Source organism: Kogia breviceps, chromosome 5 (assembly GCF_026419965.1).
Source record: "Kogia breviceps isolate mKogBre1 chromosome 5, mKogBre1 haplotype 1, whole genome shotgun sequence".
Lineage (NCBI taxonomy): Eukaryota > Metazoa > Chordata > Mammalia > Artiodactyla > Physeteridae > Kogia > Kogia breviceps.
The window spans coordinates 83476211-83490625 of NC_081314.1; the positions used below are offsets into that span (position 1 = coordinate 83476211).

General features: G+C 34.5%; 1 protein-coding gene across 22 annotated transcripts in view; it reads right to left on the reverse strand.

Moving 5' to 3' along the window:
• Positions 1 to 14415, reverse strand: part of STXBP5L (syntaxin binding protein 5L) — a 422914-nt gene that overhangs the window by 79527 nt on the left and 328972 nt on the right. For 8 of the 22 annotated variants that reach the window (XM_067034500.1, XM_067034501.1, XM_067034520.1 and 5 more), the window contains 2 exons: positions 13369 to 13520; positions 11359 to 11490 (listed from right to left, as the gene is read on the reverse strand). In XM_067034500.1, the coding sequence (XP_066890601.1) occupies positions 11359 to 11490; positions 13369 to 13520 (284 nt within the window). The remainder of the gene's footprint in view (positions 1 to 11358; positions 11491 to 13368; positions 13521 to 14415) is intronic. The other 14 variants (XM_067034508.1, XM_067034513.1, XM_067034506.1 and 11 more) reach the window with 2 other exon arrangements.

Here is a 14415-nt window from a genome sequence, read left to right on the forward strand (position 1 = left end):
CTCCATTTAAATAATGTTTAAACATTTTCTTTCTGTAGATTTGAGTGTACAGGTCTTACACATGGCATTGTTCAAGTCTTCTATTTCCTCCTTGGCCTTCTGCCTAGTTCTCATATTATATTTAAAAGTGGAGTATTAAAATTACCAATAATTATTGTTGAATTGTGTATCCCTTTGATTCTGTCAGATATTGCTTCATGTACTTTGTAGCTCTGTTGTCAGGTGCATATAATTGTTATATCTTTTTGATATATTGACCATTTTATCATTTAAAATTGTCCCTCTTTAGTGAAATTTTTTGATTTAAAATCTATTTTGTCTGATATTGGTAGAGCTATTAGATTACTGATCTGAGATCTTTTTTCTAATTAAAGCTTCTAATGTTCTAAATTTTCCATTAGGCACTAATTTAGTAACATCTCAACATCACAGATTTTGATATTTTATGTTTATACTTTCACTAAGTTAAAAATATTTTAAAAATTCCCTTGTGATTTCTTTTTTAAAACATGAGCTATTCTTAATTTTCAAATATTTGGGGATTTTAAGACATTTCTGTTACTGATTTCTAATTTAATTTCTTTTATGATCAGAGAACTTACTCTGCTTGATTTTAATTCTTTATTGTTTCATGACTCAGTCTATATTTGTGAATATTCCACGTCTAATGAAAAAAATGCACATTTTCATTAGTGTGGTGTAGGTGTCTATTTATGTCTGTTAGGTCAATCTGGTTAAGAGAGTTGCTTAAGTTTTTTATAGCCTTACCAATTTTTGTCCTTAGACAACTCAAGTGAAGTGCTAATCAATCAGATTCTACACAGCACTGAATTGAACTAGGGCTGGTCTGCAGCTTTAATTAGTTAGATTTCCCTTCAAAATCTCTTTGCTCCTCAATCCAACACTCAAACTTCCCTAACCCTTCCTCAAGGGGCTGATTCCTAATTTTCCCAGTATTTGTGCAGAAAGAGGGTTGAGATTCAGTTTCAGATAGTTTAATTCAGCTTGGGTCAAATTCTACAATAACCCCTGAATGCAAGCACTTTGAGACTGCATAAATTCTCTGTGCTTTCTCATTTGCTGCCACTTTCTCAGAAAAATTCTGAGAGTGGTGGGGTTAGTTGGCAGAGAATTGCCAAACTGAATAATTTTGTGTTTAGAGCTATTTCAGATTCCCATTCAACAGTTCAGTCCAGATAGTCATTAAACCTATAGTTGTTCCTATTCTTTGCAGTTTGTCCATCCATAGAAGGCCCATTCCTTTCCTGACCTGTGTCCAGCTCAGTCACTTGCCCCAGGTATAAAAGCAGCTACGGTTTTCTGCTTATCTATGAATGGCTCTTATCTCTCTGGAATTCAGTTAATCAAGGCTTCTTTGAATCCACCACTCTTCAGAAGCCTCATAGAAAAGTATAATTTTAATTTTATCATTGTTATCACAGGATTTTATTAGTGTTGTGTCATCATTGTTACCATGGGGATGAAGAATTTTTATATCTTTCAACATCCTATCTGGAAATGGAAAGCCCCTCCACTTTTATATCTAATCTCTTGGAAATACTGTTAAAGCTGTGTTGAAGGCATGTGGAACAAAGGAATGGAAACCAGGTAAACTGGTTAATCCATTACTGACACTAGTAGGTATTCACTGAAGTGCTCAGGGTAATGCCAAATAATTGTGCTTTTCCTCATAATATATTGAACACTCAATGGTGAGATTTCCCAAAGATTATGTGAAGAAAGTTATGTCTGATATATGGATAAAGTAAAGCAAATTGACAACTAAATTTGGAAGATTTGTACAGTGATTCATTAGAAAATAGTAAATCCCGGTTAAGATCAAATAGAGATATTTTGTGGTAAATAAATAATTGAATATCAGAAGACAAAACCCCCTTGGATACACTGAATTATATCAACATTTTTTAAAGATTTCTAAGAATATATACCTATAATGTGTCTTAATGGATAATTTAATCAATATCGTATTTGAAGTAGCAACTTGTGAATGTTAAATAAAATACCAATATTCTTTAGGAGACTAATACCCAATGTACAAATGTCTTCACATATATAAATAGTCTACACTTTGGGAATGTTATTACCAAATTACCATTTACCATATAAACTTCTCTGGTCTCAATGCTTTCAAATTTGATTGACATTTTAGCCAGATAATTTTTTTGTTGTGGGGTGATATATTGTAGGATGTTTATCAGCATCTATGGCTTCTACCCACTAGATGCCAGTAGAGCACTCCTCCCCCCAATTGTGACAACAAAAAATGTTTCCAGACATTGCCAAATATCCTCTGGGGGACAAAATCATGCCGGGTTGAGAACCACTGCCCTAAGTTATATTAGCTGTTTTATTTGTTCGAGTCACATTGAAATTACTGTTAAACTAAACTCTAGAAAACTCACATATATTACTAAGTAATATCTCCCCTATTTTTAATTTCTTTGTTCATTTTTTAGAATTCAAAGATAGAACCTTATATTTTACCTACTAACTACAGATCAGTGTGCTTTTCAATACAAAGTTTGGAGTAAGAAAACACTGTAAAACTGATTTCAAAAAGAAAGGAAACCTATTAAAATACAGAACTGAAAAATAGAGATATAAAAATCACTTGTTTCATTTCTCAACCAAATCATACATTTTATAACTGATCCCTCTGATTCTGTAGCTTTCTCCTTTTCTTTTATGTACCTCTCTATTACAATAGAGAAAACTTCCTATTAAACACTAATCTTTGTACATATGCTCTGATTTCCTCTCCCATAACTTTCTGAAGGATTTTGCTTCTTTAGTTATTATTCCCTCTGTCCCCTACCACCAATCTCTCTTTCTCTACGGATCATTCAATATTCACATCAACTTTAAAATATGCTCTTTGGGCTTCCCTGGTGGCGCAGTGGTTGAGAATCCGCCTGCCGATGCAGGAGACACGGGTTCGTGCCCTGGTCCGGGAAGATCCCACATGCCACAGAGCAACTAAGCCCGTGAGCCATGGCCGCTAGGCCTGCGCGTCCGGAGCCTGTGCTCCGCAACGGGAGAGGCCACAACAGTGAGAGGCCCGCATACCGCAAAAAAAATAAAAATAAATTTAAAAAAATATGCTCTTTATCTAAAATGAAAAAAAATCCTTCTTTTAACACTTCATTCCAATGCAGGTATTGACCTATTTTTTGGCACCCCTTCATAACCAAACATCTCAAAAGAGTTATTTACTTGTGCTGTTTCCTCACTTGCCACTACTTAGTCTAATATAATTGTGGCTTCTATCCCAATATTTTTCAAAACTACTTTTTAGAGAGTCACTAATAACCTTCACAGCACAGCACCCACTAGACCCTTTTCTAAGCTTACCCTACTTATTCTATCTGTAGCATTTGATGTGGTTGACCACTTCTTGAAACACACTCCCCTTTAATTTGGCTTCTGCAATAGTCTTCTCATTTCTCCTCTTCTCTCTGGCAAGTCCTCTGCCAGTTACTCTTCTTCCTTTGGAAATTAAATGTTGAAGTTCCTGTTTCTTTATCCACCAGCCCCCTCTTCCCTTCTTCTGCTCCCTCCACGCCTGCATAACTTCATTCCCATGCCATTACATACTAAATTACAGCCCTGATATTCAGATTTGTTTACCTGTCCACTTAACGTCTTACTTGGATAAACAATACACACCAAAATTTAACATGTCTAAAACCGAACTCTATTCCCTACCAACATACTGTGCCCCAACCCTAGCTTCTTCATCTTTGTAAATAATATCATGACAGTCATTGGCTCAAGCCCAAATTTGGAAATAATCTTTGATTCCACTTTCTGATCTCCCAAATTGAATTATAATTAGTAGCTCTGTAAGTGATTCTTGCATCTATCTTTTTTCTCCAACAACAGTGCTATCACCCTGGCCAAAGCTACCTTCATTTCCTGCCTGGAGTATAATATTGGCCTCCCAACTGGTATACTAGCTTTCATTCTTTTTGGCCCACAATATTTTCTTCATTCAGCAGTGTGGATAACATTTTTTAGATATAAATCAAAGCACATCATTTTCTTGCTCAAAACAGAATTTCTTATAATTGCTTTAGAAATGATCTTGTCCCTGCTCATCTAGACATCAAAATCTTAACCCACTTTCAATCACCACACCCCAAGCCTCCCTGACCTTCTATTTCTAGAAGATAGTTAAAGTCCTTAATCACCTTAGAACCTTCTTATAAGCTGTTAATTCTGCCCAGAATACACTGCTCCCTGCCCTTCAGGTGCCTAGTTCTCTTTTAAAATATAACTCTTTGAGGTTCAACTGACATATAAAGTATTTAATTTGATAAATCTTGACATATGTATACCCCTGTGAAACCATCTCTACAATCACGATAATAAATGTATCCAAGAGTTTCTTTGTGTCCTTTTGTAACCCTCCCTTCCAGCCCTCTCCATATTAGCTCCTTCCCCATCCCCAGGCAACCATGGGTCTGCTTTCTGTCACTCTGCATTAGTTTTCATTTCCTAGAATTTTATATAAATGGAATCATACAGTATCTGCCCTTTTTTGTCTGGTTTCTCTAACTCAATGTAAGATTCATTATTTTGAGATTCATCCATGGTATAAGCACATATCAATAGTGCATACCTTTTTATTACTGCGTAGTAAACCATTGAACAAACATACGAGATTTGTTTATTCATTTAGTTTTTGACGGAGACTTTAGTTGTTTTAGTTTTGATTACTAAAGATATTTGAATTTTTGGCTGCTATGAATGTCTTTGTATGGATATATGCTTTCATTTATCTAGGGTAAATAACTAGGTGTAAAGTGGCTAGGTCATATTGTAAGTGTGTGTTTAAATCTTTAGAACCTGCCAAATGGTTATACCATTGTACATTCCCACCAGTAGTGTGTAAGAGATTCTGTTTCTTCTACAATCTTGCCAGTACTTGGTATGATCAGTCTTTTAAATTATAGTCATGAAAATAGATGTATTATTATATTTCATTGTAGTTTTAATTTGATTTTCTTAATAATGAATGTTTTTGAGTATCTTTTTGTATGCTTATTTTATCACTATATTTTCATTTGTGAGTTATTTATTCAAATCTTTGGCTTATATTTTTATTGGGTTGCTTGCTTTCTTATTATTGAGTTCTGAGAAATTAAAAATTGTATTCTAGATATTAGTCCTTTATCAGATATATGCTTTGCAAATATTTTCTCCTAGTCCATGGTTTAACTTTTCACTCTCAAAACAGTGTCTTTTAAATAGCAGAAATTTTTACTTTTGAAAAAATCCAATTTATCCATACATTTGTTCTTTTATGGAGCATGTCATTGGTATATTATCTAAAACACTTTTGCCTAACCTAAGGTAACAAAATTTTTCTCCTTTTTCCTAGATTTATGGTTTTAGGTTTTATATTAAAGCTTATGATCCATTGTAAGTTAACTGTTAAAAATATAGTACAAAGTATGGATCAAAGTTATTTTTTTTTTACAAAAGGACATTCAGTTGTTTAAATATCATTTGTAGAAAAGACTCTTCTTTCTCTGCTTAATTACCTTTGCAACTTTGTAAAAAAAATCGGTTGTCCATATATGTGTAGATGTATTTCTGGAGTCTGTTGAGTTCCATTGACATATCTGTCTTTGGACCAATACCAACCTGACTCAATAACACACTAATTTTTTAAAAAGTCTTGAAATTAGGTAGTGTTGGTTCTCCAAGATTGTTCTTTTTTTGTGTGTGTGTGTGCTACGCGGGCCTCTCACTGTTGTGGCCCCTCCTGTTGCGGAGCGCAGGCTCCAGAACCCGCGTCCCCCGCATCGGCAGGCGGACTCTCAACCACTGCGCCACCAGGGAAGCACCCCAAAACAGCTTTTAAAAAGAACAATCGGGCTTCCCTGGTGGCGCAGTGGTTTGAGTCCGCCGGGTTTGTGCCCCGGTCCGGGAGGATCCCACGTGCCGCGGAGCGGCTGGGACCGTGAGCCATGGCCGCTGAGCCTGCGCGTCCGGAGCCTGCGCTCTGCAACAGGAGGGGCCACAACAGTGAGAGGCCCGCGTACCGCAAAAACAAACAAACAAACAAAAAACAGCTGTTTTGGCTACTCTAAATCCTTTGCATTTCTATATGGACTTTAGAATCAGTTTGTCAATTTCTATTAAAAAGTCTGCTGGATATTTATTGGGATTGTATTGAACTACAGATCAACTGAGAGAGAACTGATATCTTAATAATATTGACATGTAATTTTTCATTTTTTAAGTTCTTTAACTTCTCAGAAATGTTTTCTGTTTTTCAGTGCATGGGTCTTTCACATCTGTTGTTTAATTTATGGCTAAGTGTTGCAGGTTGACAGAAATAAAATTGATTTTTGTATACGGACCTTATATCCTGTACTTTGTTAAACTCACTTACTAGTTCTAGTAGCTCTTTTGTAGACTTCATTAGATTTTCTTCATAGATCATGTTGTCTATGTAAAAGGATGATTTAACTTCTTTTCCAATCTGGATAACTTTTTCTTTTTCTTGTCTGACTATACTGGCTAGAATCCCCAGTACAGTGTTAATTAGAAGCGGATGTGAATTATATATATATATATATATTTTTTTTGGTCTGCCTGGTGCGAAAAAATAGGCACTATTCCCTTTGTTTGAGTGTTGGGTACCATTTCCTTTAACCCTTTCAGATGGTTCTTTACCTGTCCCTGGGTAGCTACATCATAGGTATGTGTTGATCTGTTGGAGGAGGAAACTGTAGATCTCTGGGAACCTCTCTTTAGGAGCTGTAGCTGCTTTGGTTTCCCCAGTTTCTCTTCTCCATCTTCTCAGCATAGGGAGTTGACTGGTTTCCTCTTGGGTTTCTCCTTCTCCCTTTGCTGCAGTCTAGAAACTCTCTCAGGGCAGTAAAGAGGTATGGCTATAGGGTTGACTTCTTTTGTTTCTTATCTGTCAGAAATTACTGTTCTTCATTGTCTGATGTTCCATGTCTTAAAAACCACAGCTTCATTTATTATGGCTGTTTCTGTTTATTTGAGGCAGGATGTTAAATCTTGTCCCTGTTACTCTGCCTTGGTCAGAATTGTAAGTTCAAAGCTTTGTCTGATTCCTTCTTATCTTGTAAGGATTCACTTAAATGTTTCCTCCTCAGATAGGCCCTTCCCTAACAACACTCTCAAAAATAGGTCCAACTTTTCCACATCTAATTTTTTTTCTTTCATAGGATTGCTTTCTTTTTTTCAACTGTAATTGTATATCTATGAATTTCTTTATATGTTTTCTCTTATAAATTGGGGGAAGAGACTTTAATTATTTCATTCATTATATATCTACTGCCTAAAAAATGTTTTACACAGATGGTAAAGTTGCTTAGTAAATATTTTTTAAATAAATGGACTTTCCCCTTATTATTTACCATAATTTTTGGTAGTTTTTGTTCCTTGAGGCATTCCTCTTATTCTTTGTTTTACTCCTCCTCCATTCTTGACTTTCTTCATTCATTTTTTAAAAAATAAATTTATTTATTTTTGGCTGCATTGGGTCTTGCTGCTGCACGCGGGCTTTCTCTAGTTGCGGCAAGTGGGGGCTACTCTTCGTTGCGGTGGGCAGGCTTCTCATCATGGTGGCTTCTCGTTGTGGAGCATGGGCTCTAGGCTCGTGGGCTTCAGTTGTGGCATGTGGGCTCAGTAGTTATGGCTCACGGGTTTAGTTGCTCCATGGCATGTGGGATCTTCCCGGACCAGGGCTCGAACCTGTATCCCCTGCATTGGCAGGCAGATTCTTAACCACTGTGCCACCAGGGAAGCCCGCTCCATTCATTTTTGAAAATGTTTATTTGCCTCTCTTTGCTAGTTTTCTCTTATCTTCCCCTTTTCTTTCAATTTTTCTTTATGTTTATGATTTGTGTTTCCAGGGTCTGTTATGACTCCCACACTCTGAACAAACTATGCAGTGAAAGAGAGAAAATGTCTGTAGATAGGACTGAAACTTTCCAAAGAATTCCCCAATGCATAACTAGAAATTGATGCATAAGCACCTTTTCTGACAATGTTCTACCTTAAGCATACCTTTCAAACCTCCTTTGGTTCAAATGGTATATTATCAATATTTAACTAGCAGAATTTGTCATTATAACAAGTAGAAAGAGCATTAGGTGATGAGGCAGCTGACTGGATGTTAACCCTAAATTCTTCCATAGATTTGTTGTGTTCTGGAAAGGTTATTTAACTTGTGACGTGGTTTCATCTTCTATTATAATAATAATGTCTAATATTTATAGAAGTGCAATTACAAACACTAATCTTGGAAAGTTCCAAAAGTCTCTAAGGGGAAAGTAGGGATTATGATTTTTACTTTATATATGAGAAAAAAGAAACTCAGAGCAGTTAAATGACTTGTTTAAGATTATAAATGTAATGAGTAGTCAATAAGAAGAAAAGGCAGAACTTGATATAAACCTTCTCACCCTATGTCTCTTGTTCTTTCCAAAGCATTTCTTTGCATCCACAAATCATAGTCCCGTGGAAGACACAGACCATCTTTTTATGGCCTTCTGAGGACTTGATTTTACTCCTGTCTTAACACTTTAAATCTTTGTTTAGAAGAAACTATGATTTCTTTTGCAAAATTCCAGTGAACCCAGAAGCCATGTCTACTCTCATTTATCAAATTTGAAAAGTCCACTGGCTATTCATGTGAGCAAGAGTCTCCTGCCATGCTCTGTCTCACTACCATCATCGTTGACTTGCTGAGCTCATACTTGTGCTGGGTGTAGAGGATAATAACAATTTTAGATATGGTCTTCAGGTTCTTATCATGCATTTATAAAGGTAGAGCATATGCATAAAAATACAAACAAATCTAAATACCAATTAAATGGTTCAGACACTACTGTGTAGAAGCCTGTACACAGTAGGCACTATAGACATTTAAATTAAGGAATTGGTGCAAAGGGCTCTAATGGCAGCAGGAAAGGTTTACTATAGGGAGTGAAATCTAAGGAAAGTTTCCAGAGAATTGCCAAGAGAGTTTCACTTATAAGTAAATTATAAGTGTAGTAAGATACATACACTGGCCTAAGTGTTTTTATAGGAGTAGTAGAAAATTCATTTGAAGATGCAGATAAAAATTATATTTTAGAGTACCCTGAATGAAGGTTTAAAATCTTGGCTTTTTTATTCTGAAGGCAACATAAGATTATTGAAATAATGAACTTTAACCTTAATATCATGGCTGATATTGTAGAATTCAGATTAAGAGCCTGCTTCTTATCCTCGGTATCCAACTTCTTTTTACTATAAAAGCATTACATGTTTATTATAGAAATACCATAAAATACATTAAATGAAATTTATAAAATCTACAATCTCATGTTCCAGAAGCTTTTTCTATCTGTACAGATGAATGCATTCTCATACACACACACACACACACACACACACACACACACACACACAGTAGGGAGATTCTACCTTGAGAAGGCTAAACTAGGATTCTGAAGTCTGAGTATGTGTGTTAAACCACCAGGAAACTATTTTCAGGAAATGTTTTGGCTGAAACCGTTTAGGTGTAGGGGATGGGTAACGAAGAATAGTATAGGGGAGAGGTCAGCAAATTTATGTGAGGAGCAAGACAGTAAATATTTAGGTCTCATGGGCCAGATGTTTTTTTTTCAGGTGGGCAATTTTTTTTAACATCTTTATTACAGTATAATTGCTTTACAATAGTGTGTCAGTTTCTGTTTCATAACAAAGTGAATCAGTTATACATATACATATGTTCCCATATCTCTTCTCTCTTGCATCTCCCTCCCTCCCACCCTCCCTATCCCACCCCTCTAGGTGGCCACAAAGCATCGAGCTGATCTCCCTGTGCTATGTGGTTGCTTCCCACTAGCTAGCTATTTTACGTTTGGTAGTGTATATATGTCCATGCCACTCTCTCACTTTGTCCCAGCTTACCCTTCCCCCTCCCCGTGTCCTCAAGTCCATTCTCTAGGGGCCATATGGTTTCTGTTGCAGCTACTCAACTCTGCCATTGTAGTTTGGAAGCAACCAGAAACAATATGTAAATGAATGAGTTTGGCTGTGTTCCAATACAACTTTTATGGAAATTTTAATTATGGAAACTAAAATTTCATATAACTTTCAGGTGTCAAGAAATGTTATAATACCTAATAAGTTTCTGTTTTAGTAACAGCAGAAGCCAACACAGATATGTGTCCTATCACAAGGCACCAGGAGTAGAGGTGGTGGGAAGCACTCAAAAGGGGGGTGCTTAGAGTAGAAAACTAGAGAATAGTTCCGAGTAAAAATAAGTCACCCTCTGCACCCCAGAAAAATTTTAAGGCTTTCACAGGTATTGACTTCCTTTAGCTAATGGAACACAAAATTTTAGGTTTTTATAAGTGATGTAATTCCATTAAGTATGTACAAGCTGGTGAGGTGAAGTCTGAAGAAATTCAGGATACGAGCAACAAACATGTATGTACCCATATATATATTTTATACAAATATGAGATCATTTTATATGATCTCATATTTGTATGAGATCTCATATACTTTTTTAATATAAAAAGTGAAGTAAAACTTTACTTTTTAAGTAAAGTTCTTTTTAAACATATTGATTAACATATTATATACATCTTCTCATGTCAATAAATATTCACCCATAATATCACTAGTATCATCTGCACCTCCAATCATACTCTAAAACTCCCCACTCTTTCTGCACCATTTGATAGAATATCTGACACACCATCTTCAGATTTGCATTTGCTATCATGGTAAATGTTAATATTAGTGACTTTTATTTGTGACCTTAATTCCCCAGTTTCACAGTGTTTGTTTCCTAAAATCACTATAGAAATGTGTGTTTGTATTCTATTTTAATGAAAAGCATCAGAAATGCTACCTCTAAGAAATCTAATTACATTAGAAAAAGCAAGTATTGTGGCCCTGGTTACAATAATTTTATAAAATGGCCAAAGGCATAAAGTTTCCAAAATAAGCATTCAATTATTATTGATGCTAGAATATCAGGTTTATTATTTACAAGGACACCATGGCTCTTCCTCCTCGAAACAAAAGACAATGGCTCTTGGACTAATAGCACATGGTACACATGATTTGAAATAAACACTGAAACAATGAATATGGGTAAATGATATAGCTATTTGAAATATTTATATAATTTTTATTAAAATTATCAGGTTGCATTTCCATAACAAAGCAAAAATTTGCATGCATGCTGAATGTGTTTTTAAAAACACATTACTGAGCACAGATATATGGATTTAACTCAAGCATTATGACTTAAAAAAAAGCTATTTGCCTAACCTTTATAGAACTTACTCTGATAGGAAGTACGGATCCGTTTCGTTAAATCAGGATAAAAGTTAGACAGGCCACGCATGCAAAAGTTGTCTTTGGAACATGCCAGAACACCAGCATCAGCAGCAGGCAGAAGAAAGAGAGAAAAATAGTCTAAAGTGAAAGGAAGTGATATCATACCAGAATATAGAACAGCCAAGATGAAGAAATTGCAGCAAGTTTAGGTAATCAAATTAGAAAGGACATATTAAAAAAATAAATCAATTAGAAAGTGAGGTGATAGATGAATAATGAGAATGCTGTAGTAATTTTATTCAATCAAATATCTTATAAAAATAAATGGCATATTTCTCTTTATGCTTTTTACATAGTAAACTTATTTAGCTTATAAATAATATGTATGTTACCTCATAAATATAAAAATGGTAGTCTTTAATCTTCAGTATTAACAAGAAAGCTTAGGGATTTTAGTCTTTTTTTTTTTAATAACAAAGTGAGTACTCATATATACTAAATACAAGCAGAGTTTACAACTTCATCACAGTTTTTCCTAATTTTAAAGTCATTAAAATTCTGAGCTCTAATCATAATTTTTGAGGCTCAGTAAGTTTAAATTAAATAATAATTGTATTACCTCTGTCAAAATATACACTTTGTCATCCCACTGTGTATATCCAGCAAATAATTTAGATGCTGTCTTGGGATCCACAGCTTTTCTGATTGAATTAGTGTTTCAGCATGCAAACAGTGCCTACTATCCCCTAACATCTTTCTATCAAGAGTCCATGAACTTTCAAAAGTCAACTTTCTCTTATTCTGCCTTTCTGTCAAAAGCTAGTAGTGGTAGAAGCAGAACGTGTTTAATTTTACATTGCTAGCACTCATAAAATATTGCTAAAAGTTGAGATCCCTAACAAAAAACAAAGAAACTCCAGGTTCTGAAGGAGAACTTTGTGCTCCTGAAAAGGGTCTAAATTAGCAATTTGGAAAGGGTTTAGGTTTACAAAAGAAAGATTAACAAAGAAGGAGAATTTCAGTATATCAAGTAATTTTTCATTAGTCCAAAAGGAAACTTCATTTATTACCACATTCAGATGTTAAATTTGGCACATTTGCTATTTAGAAAATAACACCTACCATAATGTACTCTTTTTACTTTACAATAGTCTTCACGTGGGTATATTTAGTAAAAGTGTCAATATTCAACTGATTATTTTAAAAAACAGTAGAAAATTTTTAAAACTGTATAAAATAACACATAATACTATAGATGCATTTCCACCTGCAAACCTTTTAGCTCAGCCAATTTTTTACCAACTAAACTATGTCCGTGGACAGAAAATATACAAAATGTTGGCAATGTTTGCAAAGCCGACTATTTGGATATATACTGAAATTTTAGTACAACTTTGGATAATTTGGCCTATCAAGGTTTGGCATTATACGTAGAAAGTATTTTGGCTTGTATTTTAGTAACTTTATATATTTTTCTAATTTGTCCTGTCAAGAAAAATATCATCTTTCATAGCATTTTTAAATGTTAATAATGTTTACTGCATTTGTGAAAATACCTCCAAGAAAGTCACCATCCACCAAGGAAAGGTGACAGCCAAAAAATGGAGTTAATTAAAAAAAATTAAAACTAGTGAATGACCTTAAGTTATATTTTTAAAGCTGTCATATATTAGAAGAAAACTATCCCAGTTAACACAACCATTGCAAGCAGCTTTTTCAACTAGAGAGCCTGATTTTCTTAGCATTTTTATATTTAATACCTTCTTATTTTTTAGGAATTCAACTTAAGAAACTTGAGATCCTTCCTAACGTTAACAACAAATTGAAGTTTAAACACCTCCTTTACCCTTTCAAAGATTCTTACTATGTTTCTGACCAATTTTACTTACGTGGTATTGTAAATTATGTTGACTTTATATTGCTGTGCATTTGAATAGCATCACAGAAGAAAGACAAGAAATCTAAAGGTAAGAAAACAGGTGAACTAATCAAGTTCATGACGATCTTATCTCCTACCTGCAATGAACTGCTTGTTTTTTCGAGGAGACCGTGGTTGTCGTTGGTATAGGTCACTTGATCTATATAGGTCAATGGTCCCCATGCTTAACAGTACTGTCTTCTGTATAAAATCCACCACAGCCAACCCATTGCAGTTCCCAAATGCAACTCTGAGAGAAAAAAAAATGCAACTAGAATGTATTACACCAACCATTATTATTTTTATCTCCAAATTTAAAAATAAATAAGATTATTGGAAAGTAATGCTTTAGGGTTGGGTAAGTCAGGCAGTGACTGGTGAAAGGAAGGATATGGTGCCTTTACATAGGATAGGTTAACCTTATATAATAGCCATGACCACTGCAAAAAATAAGAATGACCTGCAATCATATTTTCTCATATATTTTATCATGTAAGTAGTGATTACTCAACCTGCTCTTTAACTTGATTTTATGTTTTTACAGACGAATCATATAAAATATTTTTGCTATGAAGGGGGGAATAGATCAAGAAATGTCACACTTCACTAGCTACAGCTGCTTAGGTATGCAATTAGGTGACTTTTTCAAATAATAATTATTAGGTTCAAAATTAATTCTCTTCTTAAACAGAGTATATATTTAACACAAGATTTTACATAAAGATTAACTTCATATATCAAAGGTTTTGACACCATAGTAGTTGAACAGAGGTCAAACTTATTCACAAAAATTTAAAAATTTCTCAATCTTTTGTTTATTTTGTCCCATTTATTAAAATACAAAGGCCATTTGATTAATTTCTTAACTAAATCTCCTGAAAACTTAAAATGGATCTCCTAAGCAGGCATTTTGGTCACCTTAACAATTGGCATACACTAAACTCTCTTTTTCTCCATTTACAACATGCCCTCTAGCTGAACAATTGTAAATCTGCTTTTTGTTTCCTAAACTAAATATAAAACAGTTATATAAAAGTTGTTTTGCTCATTTTATATAATTCCACATTGTTTTATTACTTAGATTGAATATGATTGACAAATCATCCACTTACTCTAAATCTAGTTATTTCTATTCCACCATATTG